Source organism: Typopeltis vanoorti, chromosome 11 (assembly GCF_054136105.1).
Source record: "Typopeltis vanoorti isolate ZY-2024b chromosome 11, IOZ_Tvanoo_1.0, whole genome shotgun sequence".
Lineage (NCBI taxonomy): Eukaryota > Metazoa > Arthropoda > Arachnida > Uropygi > Thelyphonidae > Typopeltis > Typopeltis vanoorti.
In genome coordinates, this window is record NC_143559.1 from 32,134,365 (window position 1) to 32,159,102 (window position 24,738).

At 35.4% G+C, this 24,738-nt stretch overlaps 1 protein-coding gene across 1 annotated transcript in view; it reads left to right on the forward strand.

The window, feature by feature from the left end:
- Positions 1 to 24,738, forward strand: part of LOC150101419 (mediator of RNA polymerase II transcription subunit 6-like) — a 72,112-nt gene that overhangs the window by 33,130 nt on the left and 14,244 nt on the right. Inside the window, exon 5 of the mRNA XM_090400314.1 lies at positions 9,959 to 9,998. Within this exon, the coding sequence (XP_090256440.1) occupies positions 9,959 to 9,998 (40 nt within the window). The remainder of the gene's footprint in view (positions 1 to 9,958; positions 9,999 to 24,738) is intronic.

The window sequence follows — 24,738 nt, forward strand, 5'->3', positions numbered from 1 at the left end:
CGAATAAAAGTTGAGCAGCTCTCAGATGTGAACTGTAGACTAAAATACAGAAAGATTATTGAACAAAAAATGAAAGAGTTTGAGAACAGGAATCAAACCTTGGAGATTCAGTGGCAAACTCTGAAGAAAACATTGATTGATTCTGCCAGAGAGGCATGTGGTGAGGTTGTCTGTAAGGATAAAAAAATCAGAACTCCCTGGTGGACACAGGAAGTTAAAGAGGCAGTGAAGGAAAAGAAGAAAGCATACCAAAAGTTCCTGTCAAATAAGTCAGCTTGTGCTCTTAGAGAATATAGAGACAAATGCAAGAATGCTAAACACTGTGTAAAACTAGCTAAACAAAAGTCATGGGAGGACTTTGGCAAGAATATAGAAAATAAATATCAAGAAGGTGGCAAAATATTCTGGAGGTTGTTGAAGAAGCTTAAGAATGGAGGAAAGAGTGCTGTAAAAGGAATTAGAGATTATAAAGGTGACATGAAAACGGGAGAAAAAGATATCCTTGAAGTATGGAGTCATTACTTTGAAAAACTGCTAAATGAAACAAGCAGTGATGACAGCACAGTGGTAAAAAACACTGACCAGGCATGCAGTCATGAATACATATCCATACTTGAAGTAGAAAAAGCCATCAAAGGCTTGAAATGTGGAAAGGCAGCAGGAGTAGATGATATTCGACCAGAAATGCTGAAGTATGGTGGTTTAAGAGTCTTACAGTGGCTGCACTGCATAGTTCAGAAAGCCTGGACAGAGGGACGAATTCCCGATGATTGGAGTAGAGCTCTCATAGTACCCATATATAAAAAGGGAAATAAAACTGAATGTGAGAATTACAGAGGTATTTCCCTACTGAGTGTTCCTGACAAGATCTATGCAAGTATACTTGAGAAACGGTTGAGAAGAATTGTGGAAGAAAAGCTTGGTGAAGAACAAGCTGGATTCAGGCCAAATAGAGGCTGTCAGGATCAGAACTTCACTTTACGACAAATAGTTGAGAAAGCATGGGAATATAACAAAGATCTGTATTTAAGTTTTGTCGATCTGGAAAAGGCATATGACAAGGTGCCAAGAGAGAAGCTATTCAATACGCTGCAGTTATATGGTGTCAATGGGGCATTATATCAAGCAATACTTAGTCTTTATTTGAGTTGTAAGTCAGCAGTTAGAATTGAAGGAAATACAGGAAGATGGTTTAATGTTAAATCTGGTGTGAGACAAGGATGTACATTATCCCCTCTGTTATTCTTTATCTATATGAATCACATTATGAAGGAAAGTGGTATTAAACATGATATCAAAATTGGAGATGTTAATGTCAGCTCTTTGCTTTATGCGGATGATGTTATACTTCTAAATAAATCCGCTACAAGTCTGCAAGATTCTCTGACTAAATTGAATAGCTGTTGTAATAGATATAGTATGAAGGTCAGCAATAAAAAGACAAAGACAATGAAAATAGGCAGAATCATTGAAAATGTCAACTGTGTTGTGAATGGAGAACCTGTGGAACAAGTAAAACATTTCAGCTATTTAGGCACAATTTTTACTGAAGATGGTAAATTAAATATAGAAATAGACAACAGAATCAGCAATGCTGATATGGTGGGAAGTCAATTGAATAAATTCATATGGAATAAGAGAGAAATTAGTCGGAACACTAAATTAGCTGTATACAAGACGGTGTTCGAACCAGTTTTAACTTATGGATCTGACAGCTGGGGCAGAAGTAAAACACTTGACCAAAGACTACAGACTGCAGATATGAGAGTCCTGAGAAAGATTAGGAGTATGAACAGATAGCATCAGTAGCAATATCGTATTAAAAATGAGGATAATAGGAAAGAACTTGACATTATTAGCATACAGAATGTGTTAGCAGAGCTAATCTCAGGTGGTATGGTCACTTAAACAGAATGGGCGAGGAAACATTAGCAAAACAAGTGTTCTCTGCCAGGTTGGAAGCAAAACGACCCAGAGGAAGACTAAGATATAGGTGGATTGATACGGTACAAAGTGTCTAAGATGATAGAAATATAAGATCTGATAATGTTGGAGTCTTGACAAGTAACAGACTGATTTGGAGGAAAATTGTAGATAGGAAATTAATAATGATGTAATTTTTTTCATGGAGTACTATCATATCCTGTACACCCCTTGAGGGTACATGACAGGAATTTGATGATGATGATGATAATAACATTCATTAAATAACAATAGTTTTTATTAATAAATAATAAAAAACAATCATCAAATTCATGCCATGTACCCTGAAGGGGTGTACAGGATATGACAGTACTACTTGAAAAAATTACATCATTACTAACTTCCTATCTACAATTTTCCTCCAAATCAGTCTGTTACTTGTCAAGACTGCAACATTATCAGATCTTATATTTCTATCGTCTAAGGCACTTTGTCCCGTATCAATCCACCTATATCTTGGTCTTCCTCTGGGTCGTTTTCCTGCCAACCTGGCAGAGAACACTTGTTTTGCTAATCTTTCCTCTCCCATTCTATTTAAGTGGCCATACCACCTAAGATTAGCTCTGCTAATGCATTCCTGGATGCTGACAATGTCAAGTTCTTTCCTAATATCCTCATTTTTAATATGATATTGCCATTGATGCCATCTGTTCACGCCTTTAATCTTTCTCAGGCCTCTCATATCTGCGGTCTCTAGTCTTCGGTCAAGTGTTTTACTTCTGACCCAGCTCTCAGATCCATAAGTTAAAACTGGTTTGAACACTGTGTTGTATACAGCTAATTTAGTGTTCCGACTAATTTCTTTCTTATTCCATATGAATTTATTCAATTGACTTCCCACGATACCAGCTTTGCTGATTCTGTTGTCTATTTCTATATTTAATTTACCATCTTCAGTAAAAATCGTGCCTAAGTAGCTGAAATGTTTTACTTGTTCCACAGGTTCTCCATTCACAACACTGTTGACATTTTCAATGATTCTGCCTATTTTTATTGTCTTTGTGTTTTTATTGCTGACCTTCCTACCATATCTATTACAACAGCTATTCAATTTAGTCAGAGAATCTTGCAGACCTGTAGCGGATTTATTTAGAAGTATAACATCATCCGCATAAAGCAAAGAGCTGACATTAACATCTCCAATTTTGATATCGGGTTTAATACCACATTCCTTCATAATGTGATCCATATAGATAATGAAGAACAGAGGGGATAATGTACATCCTTGTCTCACACCAGATTTAATATTAAACCATCTTCCTGTACTTCTTTCAATTCTAACTGCTGACTTACAACTCAAATAAAGACTAAGTATTGCTTGATATAATGCCCCATTGACACCATATAACTGCAGCTTATTGAATAGCTTCTCTCTTGGCACCTTGTCATATGCCTTTTCCAAATCGACAAAACTTAAATACAGATCTTTGTTATATTCCCATGCTTTCTCGACTATTTGTCGTAAAGTGAACATCTCATCCTGCCAGCCTCTGTTTGTTCTGAATCCAGCTTGTTCTTCACCAAGCTTTTCTTCCACAATTCTTCTCAACTGTTTCTCAAGTATACTTACATAGATCTTGCCAGGAACACTCAGTAGGGAAATACCTCTGTAAATCTCACATTCAGTTTTATTTCCCTTTTTATATATGGGTACTATGAGAGGTCTACTCCAATCATCGGGAATTCGTCCCTCTGTCCAGGCATTCTGAACTATGCAGTGCAGCCACTGTAAGTAAGACTTTTATACCACCATACTTCAGCATTTCTGGTCGAATATCATTTACTCCTGCTGCCTTTCCACATTTCAAGCCTTTGATGGCTTTTTCTACTTCAAGTATGGATATGTATTCCTGACTGCATGCCTGGTCAGTGATTTTTATCACTGTGCTGTCATCACTGCTTGTTTCATTTAGCAGTTTTTCAAAGTAATTACTCCATACTTCAAGGATATCTTTTTCTCCTGTTTTCATGTCATCTTTATCATCTCTAACTCCTTTTACAGCACTCTTTCCTCCATTCCTAAGCTTCTTCAACAACCTCCAGAATATTTTGCCACCTTCTTGATATTTATTTTCTATATTCTTGCCAAAGTCCTCCCATGACTTTTGTTTAGCTAGTTTTACACACTATTTAGCTTTCTTACATTTGTCTCTGTATTCTGTAAGAGTAAAAGCTGACTTATTTGCCAGAAACTTTTGATATGCTTTCTTCTTTTCCTTCACTGCCTCTTTAACTTCCTGTGTCCACCAGGGAGTTCTGATTTTTTTTATCCTTGCACACTACCTCACCACATGCCTATCTGGCAGAATCAATCAATGTTTTCTTCAGAGTTTGCCACTGAATCTCCAAGATTTGATTCCTGTTCTCAAACTCTTTCATTTTCTTTTCAATAATCTTTCTGTATTTTAGTCTACAGTTCATATCTGAGAGCTGCTCAACTTTTATTCGCTTTAAAACTTTCTTACATGTTATTCTTTTCAATATGAAATTCAATTTTATCCTGCTCAAGACTAAATAGTGATCACTTCCAATTTCAAATCCTCTGTACACTCTGGTGTCCTGCACCAGGGAGAAAACATCACTATCAACAATAACATAGTCAATGAGACTTTTCTTATTCCTAGCCTCTTCTCTCCATGTGAATTTGTGCACATTTTTATGTTGGAACATGGTGTTAGTAATAACCAGTCTATGTCCTGAGCAGAAATCCAACAGATATTTGCCATTATTATTAGCTTTGCTCTTTTCTCCAAATTTTCCCAAAATATTTTTGTATGTCTCACAATCATTTCCTACTCTGCTATTTAGATCCCCAACAAGGACCAACTTTTCATTTTTTTTTTGTGTCAGTTGCTTTTTCTAAAGCCTCAAAAAATTCCTGCACTTCTACCTTAGTAGAACCTTCTGTGGGACCATAGGCACAAATAAGTCTCATTGTCCAGTTCCCCATTCTCATATTTGCCCACATTACTCTACTTGAGACTGACTGCCATTCAAGAAGATTAGTCTCGTATTTTATGTTGAATACTATGGCTACTCCTTCTTTTCCTTGATTGTCATTGCCTGAATATAACATTTTGTATTTATTGCTCAGAAAGATCTCACCAGTTTTGTTGTTTTTTGTTTCAGTCACCTCTGTTATGTCGATCTGGTACTTATCTAATTCCTCAGCTAGCTCGATTTCTTTGCCATTCAGGCTTCTTATGTTGATAGTACCGATCTTTAACTCTGGTGATGTTGAGTTGGGGTTTGTTTTCAGATTTGTTCCAGTAGCTGACTTTTTGCTGTTCGCCCTGGTTCCCTGGCGAAAACAATGGGTGCTTTGTTTAACCGGGCGACGCCCCAGCCGGCATGAAATTTTGGCATGTTGTACCATCATTTTTTATTTTGGTTTACCCAATAAGAATACAATTTGGTCGGCTAAATCCCAAATTGCCAGCCCATCCTCGTTCGTTCAGTATCAAAGTAGATACCCAACAGGGTGCACCACGAGAAGGTGAGGATTGGACATTAGGTCAGAAGCCCTGATCGGTTCTCCGCATTCCTTTAAAGGCTATGTGGAGGTCTCCTCTCAGTTATACAGCTTTGACCCTTAAGCACCTCAATATTATTATTATAATTATCATGCACTCCTCTACTTCTTGAAGGTATGATATACTCCCTAGCCAACATTCCAGATAATTTCTCATCTTATCCATCTGAACTTCCTCCAATGTTTGCACATCACAATGAAAACCATGTGACCAAATCTGAGCACAATAGTTCAAGTGTGGTCTGACCACCTCCTTATCCCTACATGTTGATTTACTTCTTATCATAGCAGTAATACAATTTGTTGTCTTTGCAACACTTACAACATGCCCTCTAAACTTCAGTCTAATGTTAACTCCCAGATCTTGAATCTCATCCACTTTCTGCACTACATCATCATCAGTATCATCATACAGCCTTAAATTTGTGCACTCTAAAATGCAATACCTTGCACCTGTTAATATTAAAACTACAACCCCACTCTTTTGTCCAAGCCAAAATCTATTCAGATCTTCCTGAACGGAATTAACATTAGCAGTGCTACTTATAATTCTCCCTAACTTTGCATCATCAGCAAACAACCAAAGGTCCTCAGTCAATCTGCATGATATATCATTTAAAAACAAGTTGCACAGAATCCAAGAAGAGAACCCTGGGGCATACCATTAGTTACCCTCCTTTTTTGAGACTGCTCCATCATACACAACTTGCTGGTATTGGTTCAGAGAGCTAATCTCCAATCCATCTAACCAATATATTATCCATTCCCATCCTCTTTAGTTTGTATACCAATATATGTACAACAGTTAGCTATGTGTTGTGCACGTTCCTAAAAAAATGTGTTGTGATATGTCATCCATTCCACAGTCTTATTAACATCTAACCCAATCAATTCCTGATATATCTCTGATTCTCTCACTTCCAATTCTCCTAATACTTGTCTCTCTTCTACATATTGCACAGTGTCATTTGCGCCAGTATTATATATGTTACCGGCAAAGTGTGAAAATCAGGCATTCTATAGATTGCCTAGGCGTTTTTTGCAAAGTATGAAATGTCTGTTTTTTTAATATTTTACATACTTTCCCTAGGTATTGTATAGAATGACAAATACTATTTTGGATAACCTTCCAATGGCAGCAAAATTTAAACCTTCAAAACCTTACCTAATAAGTTCCAAGTCGGACAAAACCATCGTCTGTCACACTCATAACAACCGCCAGCACCTAACCTAACCTAACCATCCCATGGCAGCAAATTTTAAAACTTCAAAACCTAACCTAACCTCCAATGGTGGCAAAATTTAAAACTTCAAAATGAAAACATATCCGAAATAGTATTTGTCATTCTATACAATACCTGGGGAAAGTATGTAAAATATTAAAAAAACAGACATTTCATACTTGGCCAAAAAATGCCTAGGCATTGTATATGTGAAAAGCAGGCATTCCATAGAATGCCTGCTTTTCACACTTTGCCGGTAACATATACACTGATAAGGTCTCATTCAATAATTTCACTGTGCAGCAGGCACTCTGTTTCGATGACTGTCAACCTGCCATAATTATTCTGCCTCTTTTGCTATATAGCAGAAGAATTCCAGTGAGTTAATCTTGGCTTGACCAGCCAGTCTTCTCCCACATTGCACCTTTTGTTTCTTTATCATGTCACCTTCTAGTCTGCACTTTATACTCCTTTGATCTGATTGCCACCAACTGTCTTGTACCTCCTCCAAAACATTTTTTTTAACATTGCTTGCTCGATTTCATTGTTCATCAATTTCACTCCTACTTTATTTACTCACTTAACTCTTTGTATGCAGTTATGCATTGCTTGTATCAGATGCTGCCTTATGAACAGTGCACTGTCAGCATCTTTTCTGCACAGCTTAGCTACCCAAAGTATTGATGCTAGTTGACTACAGAGCTTCCCATAATCATCTACCCTGTAATCCCACTTTATATCATGATATCACCAACTGGCAGCAGTAGTAGTATTATCTACTTCTGTCACTTGTTGCCTAAGAGTGTTATCCTTCAGAAATTCAACAAATTCATTTTCCATGTTCGCGTACACTATCTCCTCTTTTCAGTTTACATTTTTGTAATTAAAGTCTCTCATCAGGATCACATTCTTTTCACATGCCCAATCAATTGCTTAAACATTTCATAATCAGTATTCTCTACATTCCCTGGCCTATAACAGCATCCTATCAGATATACTAATCTGTTAATTTCAACTTCACACCACAGATTCAAAATCTGCATATGTACTATCAGCTTCCATACTTGGACAACAATTCCTCCCCAATCATTAACAATACTTCCCCCTACTCTTTTTACCTTCCTGCCCTTCCAGAAAATTGTATATTCCTGACATTATATCAGACAACCAAGTTTCATTTATACTGATTATCTTTAGACCTAATGATTCAATTAATGCAACAGACATCTCTCTTATTTCAAATACTCCTTACATTTGTCTATAAATATAACAATCTCCATGTTTTTGAGGCCATTCTACCAACACCAACATTCTCTACTCTAGCTGCTATACCAAATCTCTCTCTTCAGCCTTACCACTCCTGTTTCCCTGTCCTGACTCTCATTGTCATTTATGCCTTTCTCATCTTCATGTTTTCATCATTCCATCACCCTGTCCTGCTGCAATCACTCAACTTTGTATCTGTCTTCCTCCTGCCATACAACCCATTTGCTGTGCTATCCTGCTTCACAAATAACCTTCAGTTGTTGTTTTTTTTTAATTCCCCAACACCATACCCATTCAAATGCAGTCCATTAACCTTAAACCATCCCAATTTCCCTTAAAATTCACTCCATAGGACACATAAATTTGTGAATCCACAGATTCACAAATTTAATCCTCTTTGCCTCACACAACTCAGCCATCTTGTTATTCATTATCTCTACTCTCCTTCTCAACTCACTATTGTCATATCTTTATAAAGAATACTATTGTATTCTTTATCTCCTGCAACAATTTCAAGTCTCTATCAACATTCCTTTTTCACCAGCTAAGTCATTCATGCCCATAACTGCCACTAATTATTTTTCTTTCTCTGCAAATTAGTTGGTCATCACACACCTCTAATGCTCGAGTCCCCATACGATGCTATACAACTATCCTTTGACTCTTTCTTCATTATACTAACTGCATCCTTCTCATTCACATCAGCCAATATCGTGTTTAAATGTTTAATCTCATCTCCCAGATGTGGTTAATCTGCTATAATTACTCTACCTCTTTTGCCATATAGCAGAAGATCAAGCCAAGATTAACTCAATTCCCTTGAGTTAATCTTGGCTTGACCAGCCAGTCTCCTCCCACACTGCTCCATTTGTTTCTTTATCACTCACTTTCTAGTCTGCACTTTATACTCCTCATGGATCTGATTGCCACCAACTGTCTTGTTCACTGGAAAAAATCCAGGGAAGAACTTGATCTTTGTCCCAAAGCTTTCCATGCCACAGATGTGCACTTCTTTAAGGACATCATTATCAGAACGCAGAAGCAGTAGATACAAACAGATAGTAAAAACACAAATAAACAAAATTTCAACAACAAACACTACTGAATAACACTTGTATCCAACATGAAAAAAAATGAATCGCAATTACACATCTGTAACTAAATTCTAATAAGATTTAGTTACAGACATAAAGCAGTCTTTTTTTTCACTGAGTAAAAAATCTCCTCTGTTTGCTAGGATTGTTGGCAATAGTCATCTGTAAGAGGGTTTTTTTTTTTTTTTTTAAATTAAAACAGTCTACTTAAGATTGCAGCACATATTTTTTGATTTTAATTTGACATATTGGAATGTAAGATATGATAATTAGCTAAGCATAATATGGATTTTAGTTATGTAAATTTTTATTAGCTTAAAATTTTTGCTCTAGCGTCAAGAGTATCTTCAGTATGACTTTCAAATTAAACAACTAGAATAGAAACTGTAAATTCAACAATGAAATGAAATGCATGCAGTTTACACGTATTAATTGATTTTATGTGGAAACGTAGTGATATCTTCTGTTTTAGGATAAAATCCAGTGATATATATATATATGTATGCTGTCAATGACACATGAAGAAGAAGAACTTAAGAATTTTGAAAGAGGTGTCATCATAGGATGGCATATTAATATACTCTCTCTGTTTGTGACATTGCAAAAACGATTAGAGTAACTCTAGGAGCAAACATTATAAATTTGTGGAAAATGTCAGAGAATTTATAATTAAGTTGTTGCAACATTTTAGAAACTTGACTAGAAAAGGTAATATAAAGAAGAAAGAATGATTCACTATGCCAGCAACCAAATATCATATTCAGATATAAATATTTATTCACTTATTTTTGATTAGTTTATTTTCTGTTGATTACTTTTTCATGTTAATGTGAGTAGTTAAAAATGTTTTGATTTTCTAGCTCACAATAGTTCACAATTTGCAGTCAGCTTTTGAAGAAGGTAAGATATTTGTTTTAATTTTGTTTAATCTATTAAAAAAAAAAAATTGTCATCAAATTCCTAATATGTACTCCAGTGGATGTATAGCATATGGCAATAATAATACATAATAAGTTAACATTATTACTGATGTCTACTGACATTTTTTATCTAAACTAGTTTATTTGTCAGGACTCCGGTATTGTCAAATCTTATGTTTCTGCCTTCTGATGCAATCATTAGATTGCTTCAGAAGCCAGAAGTCATTATAGTCATTATTCCATCTAAATCTTTGTTTTTCTGGATCTGTTTCCTGCCATCCTGGAATGAAACAAATGTTGCTAACTTATCCTCTCTCATTCTATTTAAAAGGTCGTTCCTTCTTAGATTAGTTCTCCTCACACATTTCTGAAAGCTAACAATGTCAGATTCCTTTCTAATGTCTTGATGCCATCTGTTCACTCTTCTAATTTTCCTCAGAACATCTTATATCTATGATTTCTAGTCTTTGATCAACTGTTTTATTTTTAATCTAAATCTTAGATCCATAAGGTAAAATTGTTTGAATACTGTTTTGTATACAGCTACAGTAGTTTAGTATTTCTACTAATTTTCTCATGCATGCAAAATTTATTCAGATGACTCAACATCATACCAGCTTTGATTATTCTGTTGTATATTTCCATTCTTTCATTTCTCATCTCCACTAAAAATTGTGCCTAAATAGCTGAAATATTTTACTTATTCTATAGTTTCTCCATTCTTCAGAATATAGATTGGTTTCAGCGTTCCTACCTATTTTCATAGTTTTTTTTGTGTTTTTATTGCTAATTTTCCTAACCCAGCAGCTGCTCAGTTAAGGCATACTGAAGCCTTGTAATGGACTTATTTAATGGTATAACATCATATGCATGGTATTCATCTACTTTGATATCAGGTTTAATGCCACTTCATAATGTTATCCATATAGATGATGAAAAGAGTAGAGATAGTGTGCATCATTGTCTTAAATTTGATTTTATATCAAACCATCTTCCTGTAACTTCTTTTAGTTCTAAACGGATAACCTTACAACTTAAATATAGACTATATATTGCTCTGTATATTCCATTTATCCCATATCATTGTTGCATTTTGAAAAACTTTTAAAGATTCTTCATATCCTAAATAGGATTTGAACCTTCAAGTCTTTCTAAGAAAGGTGAAGAAGTCAGAGTGGTTTTTGGAATTTGGAGAGAAGTAAATACAACAGATGAATGCTGTTAAATGAGGCAAGGAATCCTTGCACAAGAGGATCTCAAAAGCAAAGGATTCTTCATCAGTGTTGGATCTTTACAAGGCACAGGTACCACTATTGTGGCGAAAGGATTCATGATCTATGTAATTTTAACATTGAAGGTGGAGTGTGGTTGATGTAGCTACAATTTGGGTTTCTCTTAAGAGTAGGTGGACTGGTCTGAATGTCTGTAAGCGATATACGTCATTTACGCTAGTGTTTATTTCATGGATGCTGGGCAAGTAGATGTGATTTTTTTAGGGATTCTGGCTTGTTTTATATTTTAAATATTGTGCTTTGTTTGCCTCTTTTTTGTTGTAATTAGTTTTTGAGATTTAATACAGTTGCAGTGTCACTGTCACTGTTTCTGTGTTCCAGGGTTAGATGTGATAACAGTATCTGAGCTGACAGTCTACTTGGTAAGACACCATTCTATTAAGTTACATGCCTTCAGGTTGTACATAGAAAATAATAACAGACTGATTTTTCACAGATTATTTAGATTCAGATTGTTGCCAATATTTTGCTTCTATTTACTGAAGCATTCACACTGTCCCAACCTCATCACAAAGGTACGCAGAAATGAGTAAGTGCTCAAAATATTCAAGTTATGTCCTAATGCCTTTACTGCACTCCTTGGGTGTAGTCAAGTGTAGTCATTTTTGTTTTTAGTGGAGGTTGTCTCCCATATCTTTTGCAGTTTCTTGCAGCCAAATATATTTAAATTAGAAATGCTCTCTAAAACAGATGCTATTTTCCAGAATGGTCTTTCAGTTCTGAAACAGTGATCTTTTAAGGAAGTGGTTTTCTCTATGCGTTTTCATTGTTGATTCATAAATATGTAGTTTTGAGTTATTTTCTTTTAGATGCAGATCTGCCATATTTGTTCCAAAATAGTAACTTTACATTGTAGTGAATTCTGTATTCTCAGATATCAGCTAACACATTTTATTCCCATATAGGGGAGTAGGTAAGGCTGTTTTAGCCCTGTCTAACTTTTGGTGACTGAGAGGACAGTTCAGTCCACTGGTAGCCAATCAGAGATAGCTGACCCAAGAGGAAACAAGAAGTTTATTCACCAGGTTTCAATCTAGACTGAATCGATGTTGATCAGTAGCTACTATACGTGTCGGGACAAGGTTGGAGAAAGGAAAGGAATAATAGAAGCATCAGAACAACATCCACAAAAATACCTGTAAAAAAAAAAGCACACCGCAGGAAAAACAGACCATCTATAAGAAATTGATTGGAGTGAGAGTCTGAATGCAGTATGTTGGGTTTAACTGGATTGTTAGCATTGAGCATGTTGTGGAGTGCCATCCCAAATGTGAGAACAGGATTTTAAGGTCGAACAGATTTGGCATTTCTGTAGGGTTAGTGGATGTACAAGTAAAAAGTGGTGAGCTTTGAGTAGAAGAGGGCATCAAGCTTTGTGGAGGATGAGGAAGTTATGAATATTTAATATTTGTGTCAGAAAATGTTAGAAGTGCAGGTTAGCCAAAGAAGAGAAATCTGAGATCTTAAGTATTATCAAAGGTAAGGGGGAGTAGAGAAAGTAAAAGTGAGATCTTTGCATGAAATAAAGCAAGATTGTTGTTTTGGTAGCATTCAGGTTGACAAGGTCATCCTCACTCCATTGTGCCATAGGACTATACAACATAACTTCTTTTCATTTGGAAAGATCTAGGTTTGAATCTGTCTAGGATGCGAAGAACTTTTATAAAGGCTTTTCAAGTGAAGGTAAGTTGGTGACTATGCAACAATAGCTTGCTCTCCGATACTTGCTATATAAGTTAAATCATATGACCTAATGAGCAGGATTGTCCACTAGGTCACGTGATTTAGCCTTGCCACAGCTACTAATCAATAAAACAAAATTGTTTTGGTAGCATTCAGGTTGACAAAGTTATCCTCACCACAGTGTGCCATAGGACTATACAAGATAATTTCCTTTCAGTTGGAAAGACCTAGGTTTGAATTTATCTAGAATGCAAGGAACCTTTTATAAAGAGTTTTCAAGTGAACGTAAGTTGGTGATTATGCAATAATAGCCTGCTCTCCGATACTTGCTACATAAGCTAAGTCATGTGACCTAGTGGGCAGTACAATCTCAATGTAACCAGAAATGACATCACAGGGCAATCAATGCACCACCATGCATAAGACTAGGAATGAATGTGCCACCATGCAGATGACTAGAAATCACTCCGCGACAAATTTGGAAAACATCGAATTTCAAAAAGGATGATGATGAGAGTTTATGGTTTTAATGCTACAAGGACAGCAAAGGTCATACTGCACCATATCAAAGATTATAGCAGTACACTAAGTAAGACAATCACAGACATCCACCTGCAGTGGGATTCAAACTTATCTCCTGTTGGTTAGAGAGTGGGTACATTAACCACCTGGCCAACCATTCAGGCTTCAAAAAGGAAACAAGCCAAGGAAAATGCAGAAAAAATACCACATATTACACCTATAAAGTAGTAATAAAAACAACACAACATATCATTAAAATATGTATACAACAAAAGTAAACATACTAACAATAACTTAATAGTTTCTTTTTTCCTATTTATGAGTACAAACTTTTTTTTTGTTCCCATCATAAGAATCATAAAAATCATGAATAGCCAATTTTCTCCCTATTAAACTTGGTGATTTTCTGTAGCCCAATCACTACAAACATTATGACGGAATGATAGCCAATCTACAATGCTTTTATTTGTTCATAAGAGTTCCGCCTTTGTTATTTGTAATTTACACACTGTTAATTTTTCTCAGAACATAATAAATGCTATATATTATTTCCATCTTAATTTCCTTCTTCAAATAATGATCAATTATTCACTAACTTTGAATAATTACATAATATGTATCTCTTTCTTCTTAAAGCAAAAAAATTAAAAGTTCTCATTATGCAAATTTTAGTAATAAAAACATGAAAATAAAGTTGAAAAACTTATCATTATCCTGGTGAAAATTAATATGTTATGTTACATGCTGTTTATTCTTCTGTTACAGTGACTGTTAATTTAAATACAATCATTGATAACTGACAGTATTTCTTCACTTCCAGTGATGAAACTTAACATTAAATTTATGTAAATGTGAGTCATGGGATTTTCCTTGATGTGGAAATATTAACTGTTATTTCTTCCAAATTATATTGAATACCAATTTAATGTACCATGATGAGTATAAAGCTGAGAAAAAGCATTTCTGCTTATATAGATGTCAGTAGCAGACTAAAATTGACACTGGATTCACAACACCACAAGGCTGATCCAAAAGAAAAGAAAACACTACACAGCTCACTTCAAATGAACCCGAAACACCAAATCTGGAAAGGTACTGGTGTTTGGTGTTTCTGGTATTAGTGTTTTCATTTTTTTTGGCTGTTATTTTGTTTGTGTTGGGGTGGTGATTTGTTTGTTTCACTGACTTTAAATCAGCTTAGCTCTTGAGGGCTGCTAGGCCCTCAGAGCTCACATGACCATTTAAGTTCAGTATGTTTGCTCTTCTCAGTCAGACTGACAACAAGCACTTTTCACTATCAAAACTTTAATGGAATTAAATGGTTACAATCCTTGTCAAATCCAATGGATAACCGACTCCTACATTCCAATTCCTAAGGATTCTTGGTTAGATCACAGAGTTCCAATCCCATATATTTCTGGCATCTCTGAACCTGTTGGTAGAATTTTGAATAAGTTTCACCTTAATCCCACATATTTTTCTATCAACAAAATTTCTCAATCTTGCCATCTACAAAAGATAAACTGTTGCCTCTGTCTTTAACTGGTTGAAAGTTTATTGGTTAGACTATAATAAATTTAGTTTAATCCTTTATCCAAGTGTGAGCAAACAAAGTTTGTGCTGCCTGAAAATATCTTCAGGACTGGAGTAAGGTAGTACAACACAGGGCAACTCGTAGCAAAGGTAGACCAAGCTAACATCACTCCTATCTCAGTATCTCCCATAATGCAAAACATATCTCCTTGTGGATATGTATAATGTTATGCATTAAGTGAAGGGCCACTACCCAGACTAGTTTCGACCTTTATTGAGGTCTCTTCAGTGGGAGCCAGGCCCAGAAGGCCGAAACTAGTCTGGGTAGTGGCCCTTCCCTTAATGCATAACATTATACATATCTGCAGGGAGATGTGTTTTGCATTATGGGAGATACTGAGATAGGAGTGATGTTAGTTTGGTCCACCTTTGCTACGAGTTGCCCGGTGTTGTACTACCTTACCCCAGTCTTGAAGATATTTTCAGGCGCAAACTTTGTTTGCTCACACTTGGATAAAGGATTAAACTAAATTTATTATAGTCTTTAACTAGTGTTTATTGGATCCCTTGTGAATGTAATTTAACATACTTAGGATACAGTGTTGTGGAAAAAAAAAAGAATGAATGAACATCAATACAGCATTGAATATCTGAAACCTCAAAAGTCTGGTCTAGCATAGCATTATCATCATCATCGTCATTAAATTCCTGACATGTACCCTCAAGGGGCGTACAGGATATGATAGTACTACATGAAAACTTTACATCATTACTAACTTCCTATCTACAATTTTACTCCAAATCAGTCTGTTATTTGTCAAGACTCCAACATTATCAGATCTTATATTTCTATCGTCTAGGGCACTTTGTACCTTATCAATCCACCTATATCTTGGTCTTCTTCTGGGTCTTTTTCCTGCCAACCTGGCAGGGAACACTTGTTTTGCTAATCTTTCCTCTCCCATTCTGTTTAAGTGACCATACCACCTGAGATTAGCTCTGCTAACACATTCTGTATGCTAATAATGTCAAGTTCTTTCCTATTATCCTCATTTTTAATACGATATTGCTACTGATGCCATCTGTTCATATTCCTAATCTTTCTCAGGACTCTCATATCTGCAGTCTGTAGTCTTTGGTCAAGTGTTTTACTTCTAACCCAGATCTCAGATCCATAAGTGGTTTAAACACAACTAATTTAGAGTTTTGACTAATTTCTCTCTTATTCCATATGACTTTATTCAATTGACTTCTTACCATACCAGCTTTGTTGATTCTGTTGTCTATTTCCATATTTAATTTACCATCTTCACTAAAAATCGTGCCTAAGTAGCTGAAATGTTTTACTTGTTCCACAGGTTCTCCGTTCAAAACAAAGTTGATATTTTCAACGATCCTACCTATTTTCATTGCCTTGTCTTTTTATTGCTGACCTGCATACCATATCTATTACAACAGTTATTCAATTTAGTCAGGGAATCTTGCAAACTTGTAGCGGATTTATTTAGAAGTATAACATCGTCCGCATAAAGCAAAGAGTTGACATTAACATCTCCAATTCTGATATCATGTTTAATACCACTTTCCTTCATAATGTGATCCATATAGACAATGAATCACAGAGGGGATAATGTACATCCTTGTCTCACACCAGTTTTAACATTAAACCATCTTCCTGTACTTCTTTCAATTCTAACTGCTGACTTGCAACTAAAATAAAGACTAAGTATTGCTTGATATAATGCCCCATTGACACCATATAACTGTAGTGTATTGAATAGCTTCTCTCTTGGCACCTTGTCATATGCCTTTTCCAAATCAACAAAACTTAAATACAGATCTTTGTTATATTCCCATGCTTTCTCAACTATTTGTCATAAAGTAAAGATCTGATCCTGACAGCCTCTATTTCGCTTGAATCCAACTTGTTCTTCACCAGTTTTATCTCCCACAGTCCTTCTCAACCGTTTCTCAAGTATACTTGCATATATCTTACCAGGAACACTCAGTAGAGAAATATCTCTTTAATTCTCACATTCAGTTTTATTTCCCTTTTTATATATGGGTACTATGAGAGCTCTACTCCAATCATCGTGAATTCGTTCCTCTGTCGAGGCCTTCTGAATTACAGTGTAGCCACTGTAAGACTTTTATACCACCATACTTCAGCATTTCTGGTCGAATATCATCTACTCCTGCTGCCTTTCCACATTTTAAGCCTTTGTTGGCTTTTTCTACTTCAAGTATGGATATATGTTCCTGACTGTATGCCTGTTCAGTGTTTTTTACCACTATGCTATCACTACTTCTTTCATTTAGCAATTTTTCAAAGTAATTACTCCTTACTTCAAGGATATCTTTTTCTCCTGTTTTCATGTCATATTTATCATCTGTAACTCCTTTTACAGCACTTTTTCCTCCATTTCTAAGCTTCTTCAACAACCAACAGAATATCTTAGCACCTTCTTGATATTTATTTTCTATGTTCTTCTCAAAGTCCTCCCATGACTTTTGTTTAGCAAGTTTTACACAGTTTAGCTTTCTTACATTTGTCTCTCTATTCTCTAAGAGCAAGAGCACAAGATGACTTATTTGCCAGGAACTTTTGATATGCTTTCTTCTTTTCTTTCCTTCACTGCCTCTTTAACTTGCTGTGTCCACCATGGAGTTCTGATTTTTCTATCCTTGCAGACAACCTCACCACATGCCTCTCTGGCTGAATCAATCAGGGTTTTCTTCAAGGTTTGCTACTGAATCTCCAAGGTTTGGTTCTTGTTCTCAAACTCATTCATTTTTTCTTCAATAATCTTTGTGTATTTTAGTCTACAGTTCACATCTGAGAGCTGCTCAACTTTTATTCGCTTTAAAACTTTCTTACATGTTATTCTTTTCAATATAAAATTCAATTTTATCGTGCTGAAGACTAAATAGTGATCGCTTCCAATTTCAGATCCTCTGTACACTCTGGTGTCCTGCACCAAGGAGAAAATATCACTATCAACAATAACATAGTCAATGAGACTTTTCTTATTCCTTGCCTCTTCTCTCCATGTGAATTTGTGCACATTTTTATGTTGGAACATGGTGTTAGTAATAACAGTCCATGTCCAGAGCAGAAATCCAACAGATTGCTTTTCCTCTCTCAGAAGTTTGGAATATTCTCATCTTATATAAATGTCAAAAATAGTTTTTAATGTTATTTGTGTAGCGCTCAGTAACTATTTTAATTGGTAAGCCGATAATTGTATTTGCCTTGTATTCCTGTTCTTTGCATTACTTGTTTCTACACTGACAACGTACTGTAAAATATGTATGAATTATCATGCTTTTCATTACAGTTTATTACTGTCGTTTTCATCTTTTTTCATTCTTATATATCAGTTATAACTGATATAATTCTTCTACATACTTAGGATGATTGCACAAAATTTGCATTGTCTAGTTCAAAAATTTCCTGTGTAACTCTGTTTTCAACTTTGTTTCATTGCACAGCGATCATCTTTAAATATTTATAACTAATTATTGTCTAAGTCAATGATATGCTTATTATTCAGAATAATCTCACTTGTTTTGTTGTTCTTTTTCACTTTTTTTCGATTGATTATTTGTATATTGATTACGAATACTTTATTCTCTTATTGTTCCAGTAAATGATATTGTCACTGCTTACCCAGTTTTTTTTTTACCAAAATAAGGCATTGTTTAAAACAGACATTAACTTGTTCAGTACAGATTTTCAACTTGTTGTACTTTCTTAATATATATGTGGGTTTCAGCGAAGAGAATATATCTGGATCGGCAGAGGCCCAAGTAAGTATTGACTCATAGTGACTCATTGGAAAGGTTATGATTGGAAATTGTGGAGTCTTTGAGTCAATTAAAGTAATGTGAAGCAAAAATCGGGAATTTTGCTTTTCTCATATGAAACATAATCCAGGACGACTTCTGCAAAATAAATTATATTACATCAAATAAGAAAATGTATGCCTACATTTAGTCAATTTTAACCTTTAATTTTAAACTTAGATACAAGGCAATAATTCATAAATACTAGCAACTCATAACTATTCATAGTGGTCAATTAATCAACATCATCATTCCTGACATTCAAGACGCCGACATTATCAGATCTTATATTTTTCTCTTCTAAATCATTTTTTGCTGTATCAATCCACCTACATCTTGATCTTCCTCGGGGACTTTTTCTTGCCAGCCTGGCAGAGAACACTTGTTTTGCTAATCTTTCCTCTCCCGTTCTGTTTAAGTGACCATACCACCAGAGATTAGCTCTGCTAATGCATTCCTGGATGCTGACAATGTCAAGTTCTTTCCTAATATCCTCGTTTTTAATATGATATTGCCATTGATGCCATCTGTTCACGCCTCTAGTCTTTGGTCAAGTGTTTTACTTCTGACCCAGCTCTCAGATCCATAAGTTAAAATTGGTTTTAACACTGTCTTGTATACAGCTAATTTAGTGTTTTGACTAATTTCTCTCTTATTCCATATAAATTTATTCACTTCACCTCCTACCATACCAGCTTTTTTTATTCTGTTGTCTATTTCCATATTTAATTTACTATCTTCACTAAAAATCATACCTAAGTAGCTGAAATGTTTTACTTGTTCTTTAGGTTCTCCATTCACAATGCATTTTCAATATTTCTGCCTATTTTCATTGTCTTTCTTTTTAATGCTGACCTTCATACCATAACTATTACCACAGTTATTCAATTTAGTCAGGGAATCTTGCTGACTCGTAGCAGATTTATTTAGAAGTATAACATCATCCGTATAAAGCAAAGAGCTGAGATTCACATCTCCAATTTTGATATCAGGTTTAATACCACTTTCCTTCATAATATGATTCATATATTATTAAAACACTTAAGGAATAGAACAACGTAGTTAAGGATATAAATTAAATTAAACTTTAATAAATATTTTCCGATATTTCGCCAACGTCATGTTGCCATTTTCTAAAGGAACTTACAAAAAAGTTACGTGCATGTAGGCACTACAACACAGAAACTGGGAATGAAGGGATGAAGCTATTGTTCTCCTAACAGTCCTGATGGTGCCCTCTAGCGGGCTAAGTAGGTGTTCTTGGCCGTTGGGCTGAAGGTCTGCAGATGTAGGCCTCCCAAATTTGGGGCAGTCGCATACAACCAAATTTGTTGAGGTTTGGAGAATTTCTTAGGGCTGAGGCTGATTCCATAAAGAGTCTTTCAAATTTGTATTTGCTACGGTGTATCACTGTAGCTTTCTTCCACCGTATTCTGTGGCATGTATCCAGAGCATGGTCCGCAAGCCCAGAATGACTGTATTTGTGAAAACGGATGTAGTCCTTGTGTTCCGAAATTCTGATATTCGCTCTCCTGCCTGTTTGACCAAAGTAAGACAGTTTACAACTGCAAGGGACCTGGTAAACACCAGGTAGGTCTAGGGAAAGTGGTTGGTCTTTAGTGGAGCGGATAAGGGATGCCAGTTTTCTGTAAGGTTTGTAACAGGAGGTCAGGTCATGTTTTTTTAAGATTTTGGTAATCTTTTCCGAGGTGCCTCGGATGTAGGGAATGGTGATGGATTTAGAGTAATCCTTGTTGTGGGGGGGGGGAGATCTGTGGTTTGTAGGTTCTAATATTTTTTGGATTTTTTGGGGGGGGTAGAAGTATTTTTTGGGGGGGTATGATTCATATAGATAATGAATAACAGAAGGGGATAATGTACGTCCTTGTCTGACACCAGATTTAACATCAAACCATCTTCCTGTACTTCTTTCAATTCTAACTGCTGACTTACAACTCAAATAAAGACTAAGTATTGCTTGATATAATGCCCCATTGACACCATACAACTGTAGTGTTTTGAATAGCTTTACTCTTGGCACCTTGTCATTATGCCTTTTCCAAATCTATAAAACTTAAATACAGATCTTTGTTATATTCCCATGATTACTCATCTATTTGTTGTAAAGTGAAAATCTGATCTTGACAGCCTCTATTTGGCTTGAATCCAGCTTGTTCTTCACCAGCTTCCCTTCCACAATCCATCTCAACCGTTTCTCCAGTATACTTGCATAAATCTTACCAGGAACACTCAGTATGGAAATACCTCTGTAATTCTCACACTTAGTTTTATTTCCATTTTTATATATGGGTGCTATGAAAGCTCTACTCCAGTGTTTCTCAAAGTGTGGTACGCATACCCCGGGGGTATGCGAAAGGTCGTTGGGGTGGGTACGTGTCAATTTTCGGCTATGCATAATTAAAGGAGTCATATTTTTCAACAAACAGTTCAATTAGAAACAACCGAGATAAAACAACGCTAACTAATGAATCATATCCCTCTCCAACAGAAACTGCTGTATAGATCAAGCAAAACCAAATGTTGCTGGTGGAACATATGGTTTTGCTTGACACCACCCCCGTCGTTAACATGTTAAAACTAAGAAATATATAGTGAATGTGTTTCAAATATTATGGAATTCGGTTGAAGGGAATTAGCATTTCAACTCAACAGTTGAAATGCTAATTTGTCTTTGGTTCGCGCGATTTTTTGTTAATACTGCACCAATCATGTGGAGTTCTTCGCTGCTCTACATATCTCAAGTCTTGTAAATTACTGGTAATTTTTGCTTGAAATAATTGGAAAGAAGATGACGCTATTTGGGTAGATGACTTTGACGATGCACACAAAGAAACTGTTCTCGATGCCAATAGTAGTGATAGCAAGTAGGAGCTTCTTGGTAAGTCGCACCATTTTCAGTTTTTTTCTGAAAACTTTAGTTTCCGAAAATTCTCACGCGTATCTCGCAACACGATTTTTTAGCTTTAATTTTGGGAAAAAAGTTAAGAGTTATATTCGAGTAAATACAGTGTTTTTTTTTAGCTTTCAAATTCTTTTTGAAATGGATCATTTCAAAAGGTTAAAGATTGAATTTATAAAATCCCCGAAAGAGAGCAATATAGCAAATACAAGTAGCTGTAAGCAACAAGAAAACGTTGATATTGCATCTGGATCAAATGAAATTGATAAGAGTGTGTCATCTGACTCTCTGGAGAACCAAAGTTTAAAAATAAATCATATTTTTTGTTTACATGAACATATAAATTCAAATAAAATAGATATTTAATTTTAATTAATATTTTAAATTAATTTATTGATTTTAATTTATTAATAGGGGGTACTTGGTAATAATAAAAATTTAACAAGGGGTACGTGGATAGCTGAAGTTTGAGAAACACTGCTCTACTCCAATAACGTTGAATTCGCCCCTCTGTCCAGGCCTTCTGAACTATTCAAGCCATTGTAAGACTTTTATACTTCCATACTTGAGCATTTCTTATTGAATATCATCTACTCCAGTTGCCTTTCCACATTTCAGGCTTTTGACGACTTTTTCTATTTCAAGTATGGATATGTATTCCTGATTGCATATCTGGTCAGTGTTTTTTACCACTGTGCTGTCACTGATTTCATTTAGCAATTTGTTAAAGTAATTACTCCGTACATCAAGCATATCTTTTTCATCAGTCTTCATGTCACCTTTATCATTTCTAATTCCTTTTACAGCACTCTTTCCTCCATTTCTGAGCTTTTTCAACAGCCTCCAGAATATCTTGCCATCATCCTGATATTTATTTTCTATATTCTTACCAAAGTCTTCCCATGACTTATTTGTCAGGAACTTTCTATATGCTTTCTTCTTTTCCTTCACTGCCTCTTTAACTTCTTGTATTCACCATAGAATTCTGATTTTTTTTTATCTTTGCAGACAACCTCAGCACATGCCTCTGGCTAAATAAATCAATGTTTTCTTCAGGTCTTGCCAGTAGATCTCCAAGATTTGATTACTGTTCTCAAACTCTTTCATTTTTTCTTGAATAATTTTTACTAAATAGTTTAAGGAAATTACAATGTAAACTAGGATATACATTAAAATAAATTTTAATACACTTCCAATATTTCGGCAATGTCACGTTGCCATTTTCACAGGAACTTAAGAACAAGACACGTGCACACAGGCACAACAAACAGTAAATGAGGAAGAAGACAGAAGCTATTTTTTCTCCTAAAGTCCTGATGGTGCCCCCTAGTGGGCAATGTTCTTGTGATGATCGCCCAACAATTGGGCTGTAGGTCTTCTGATGATCGCCCAAGAATACCAACATTGCCCACTAAGGGGCACCATCAGGACTTTAGGAGAAAGAATAGTTTCTTGCTTCTTCCTCATTTACTGTTTGTTGTGCCTGTGTGCACGTGTCTTGTTCTTAAGTTCCTGTGAAAATGGCAACGTGACATTGCCGAAATATTGGAAGTGTATTAAAATTTATTTTAATGTATATCCTAGTTTACATTGTAATTTCCTTAAACTATTTAGTAAAAATTATTCAAGAAAAAATGAAAGAGTTTGAGAACAGTAATCAAATCTTGGAGATCTACTGGCAAGACCTGAAGAAAACATTGATTTATTTAGCCAGAGGCATGTGCTGAGGTTGTTTGTGCATTAAAATAAATTTTAATACACTTCCAATATTTCGGCAATGTCACGTTGCCATTTTCACAGGAACTTAAGAACAAGACACGTGCACACAGGCACAACAAACAGTAAATGAGGAAGAAGACAGAAGCTATTTTTTCTCCTAAAGTCCTGATGGTGCCCCCTAGTGGGCAATGTTCTTGTGATGATCGCCCAACAATTGGGCTGTAGGTCTTCTGATGATCGCCCAAGAATACCAACATTGCCCACTAAAGGGCACCATCAGGACTTTAGGAGAAAGAATAGTTTCTTGCTTCTTCCTCATTTGCTGTTTGTTGTGCCTGCATGCACGTGTCTTGTTCTTAAGTTCCTGTGAAAATGGCAGCATGATGTTGCTGAAATATTGGAAGTGTATTAAAATTTATTTTAATGTATATCCTAGTTTACATTGTAATTTCCTTAAACTATTTAGTAAAAATGCATAACCAATGTCTAAGCCTTTCCACAAGAATTTCTTGAATAATGTTTGTGTATTTTAGTTTACAGTTCACATCTAAGAGCTGCTCAACTTTTATTCACTTTAAAACTTTCTTACGTGTTCTTCTTTTCGATATGAAATTGAATTTTATCCTGCTCAAGACTAAACGGTGATCACTTCCAATTTCAAATCCTCTGTACACTCTAGTGTCCTACACTAGTGAGAAAACATCACTATCAATAATAGCATAGTCAATGAGACTTTTCTTATTCCTTGCATCTTCTCTCCATGTGAATTTGTGCACATGTGTCCATGTCCTCAGCAGAAATCCAGCAGGTATTTGCAATTATTATTAGCTTTGCTCTCTTCTCCAAATTTTTCCATAATATTTCTGCATGTCTGACAATCATTTCCTACTCTACTATCCAACAAGGACCAACATTTCCTTTTTCATTGTGTCAGTAGCTTTCTTTAAAGCCTCAGAAAATTCCTCCACTTCTATATTAGTAAAACCTTCTGTGGGACCATAGGTACAAATAAGTCTCATTGTCCAGTTCCCCATTCTGATATTTGCCTGGATCACTCTACTTGATATTGCCTGCCATTCAGAAGATTATCCTTGTATTTAGTATTAAATACAATAGCTAATCCTTCTTTTCCTTGATTGTTATTGCCTCAATATAACATTTCGTATTTATTGCTTAGGAAGATCTCACTAGTTATTGTTTTTTGT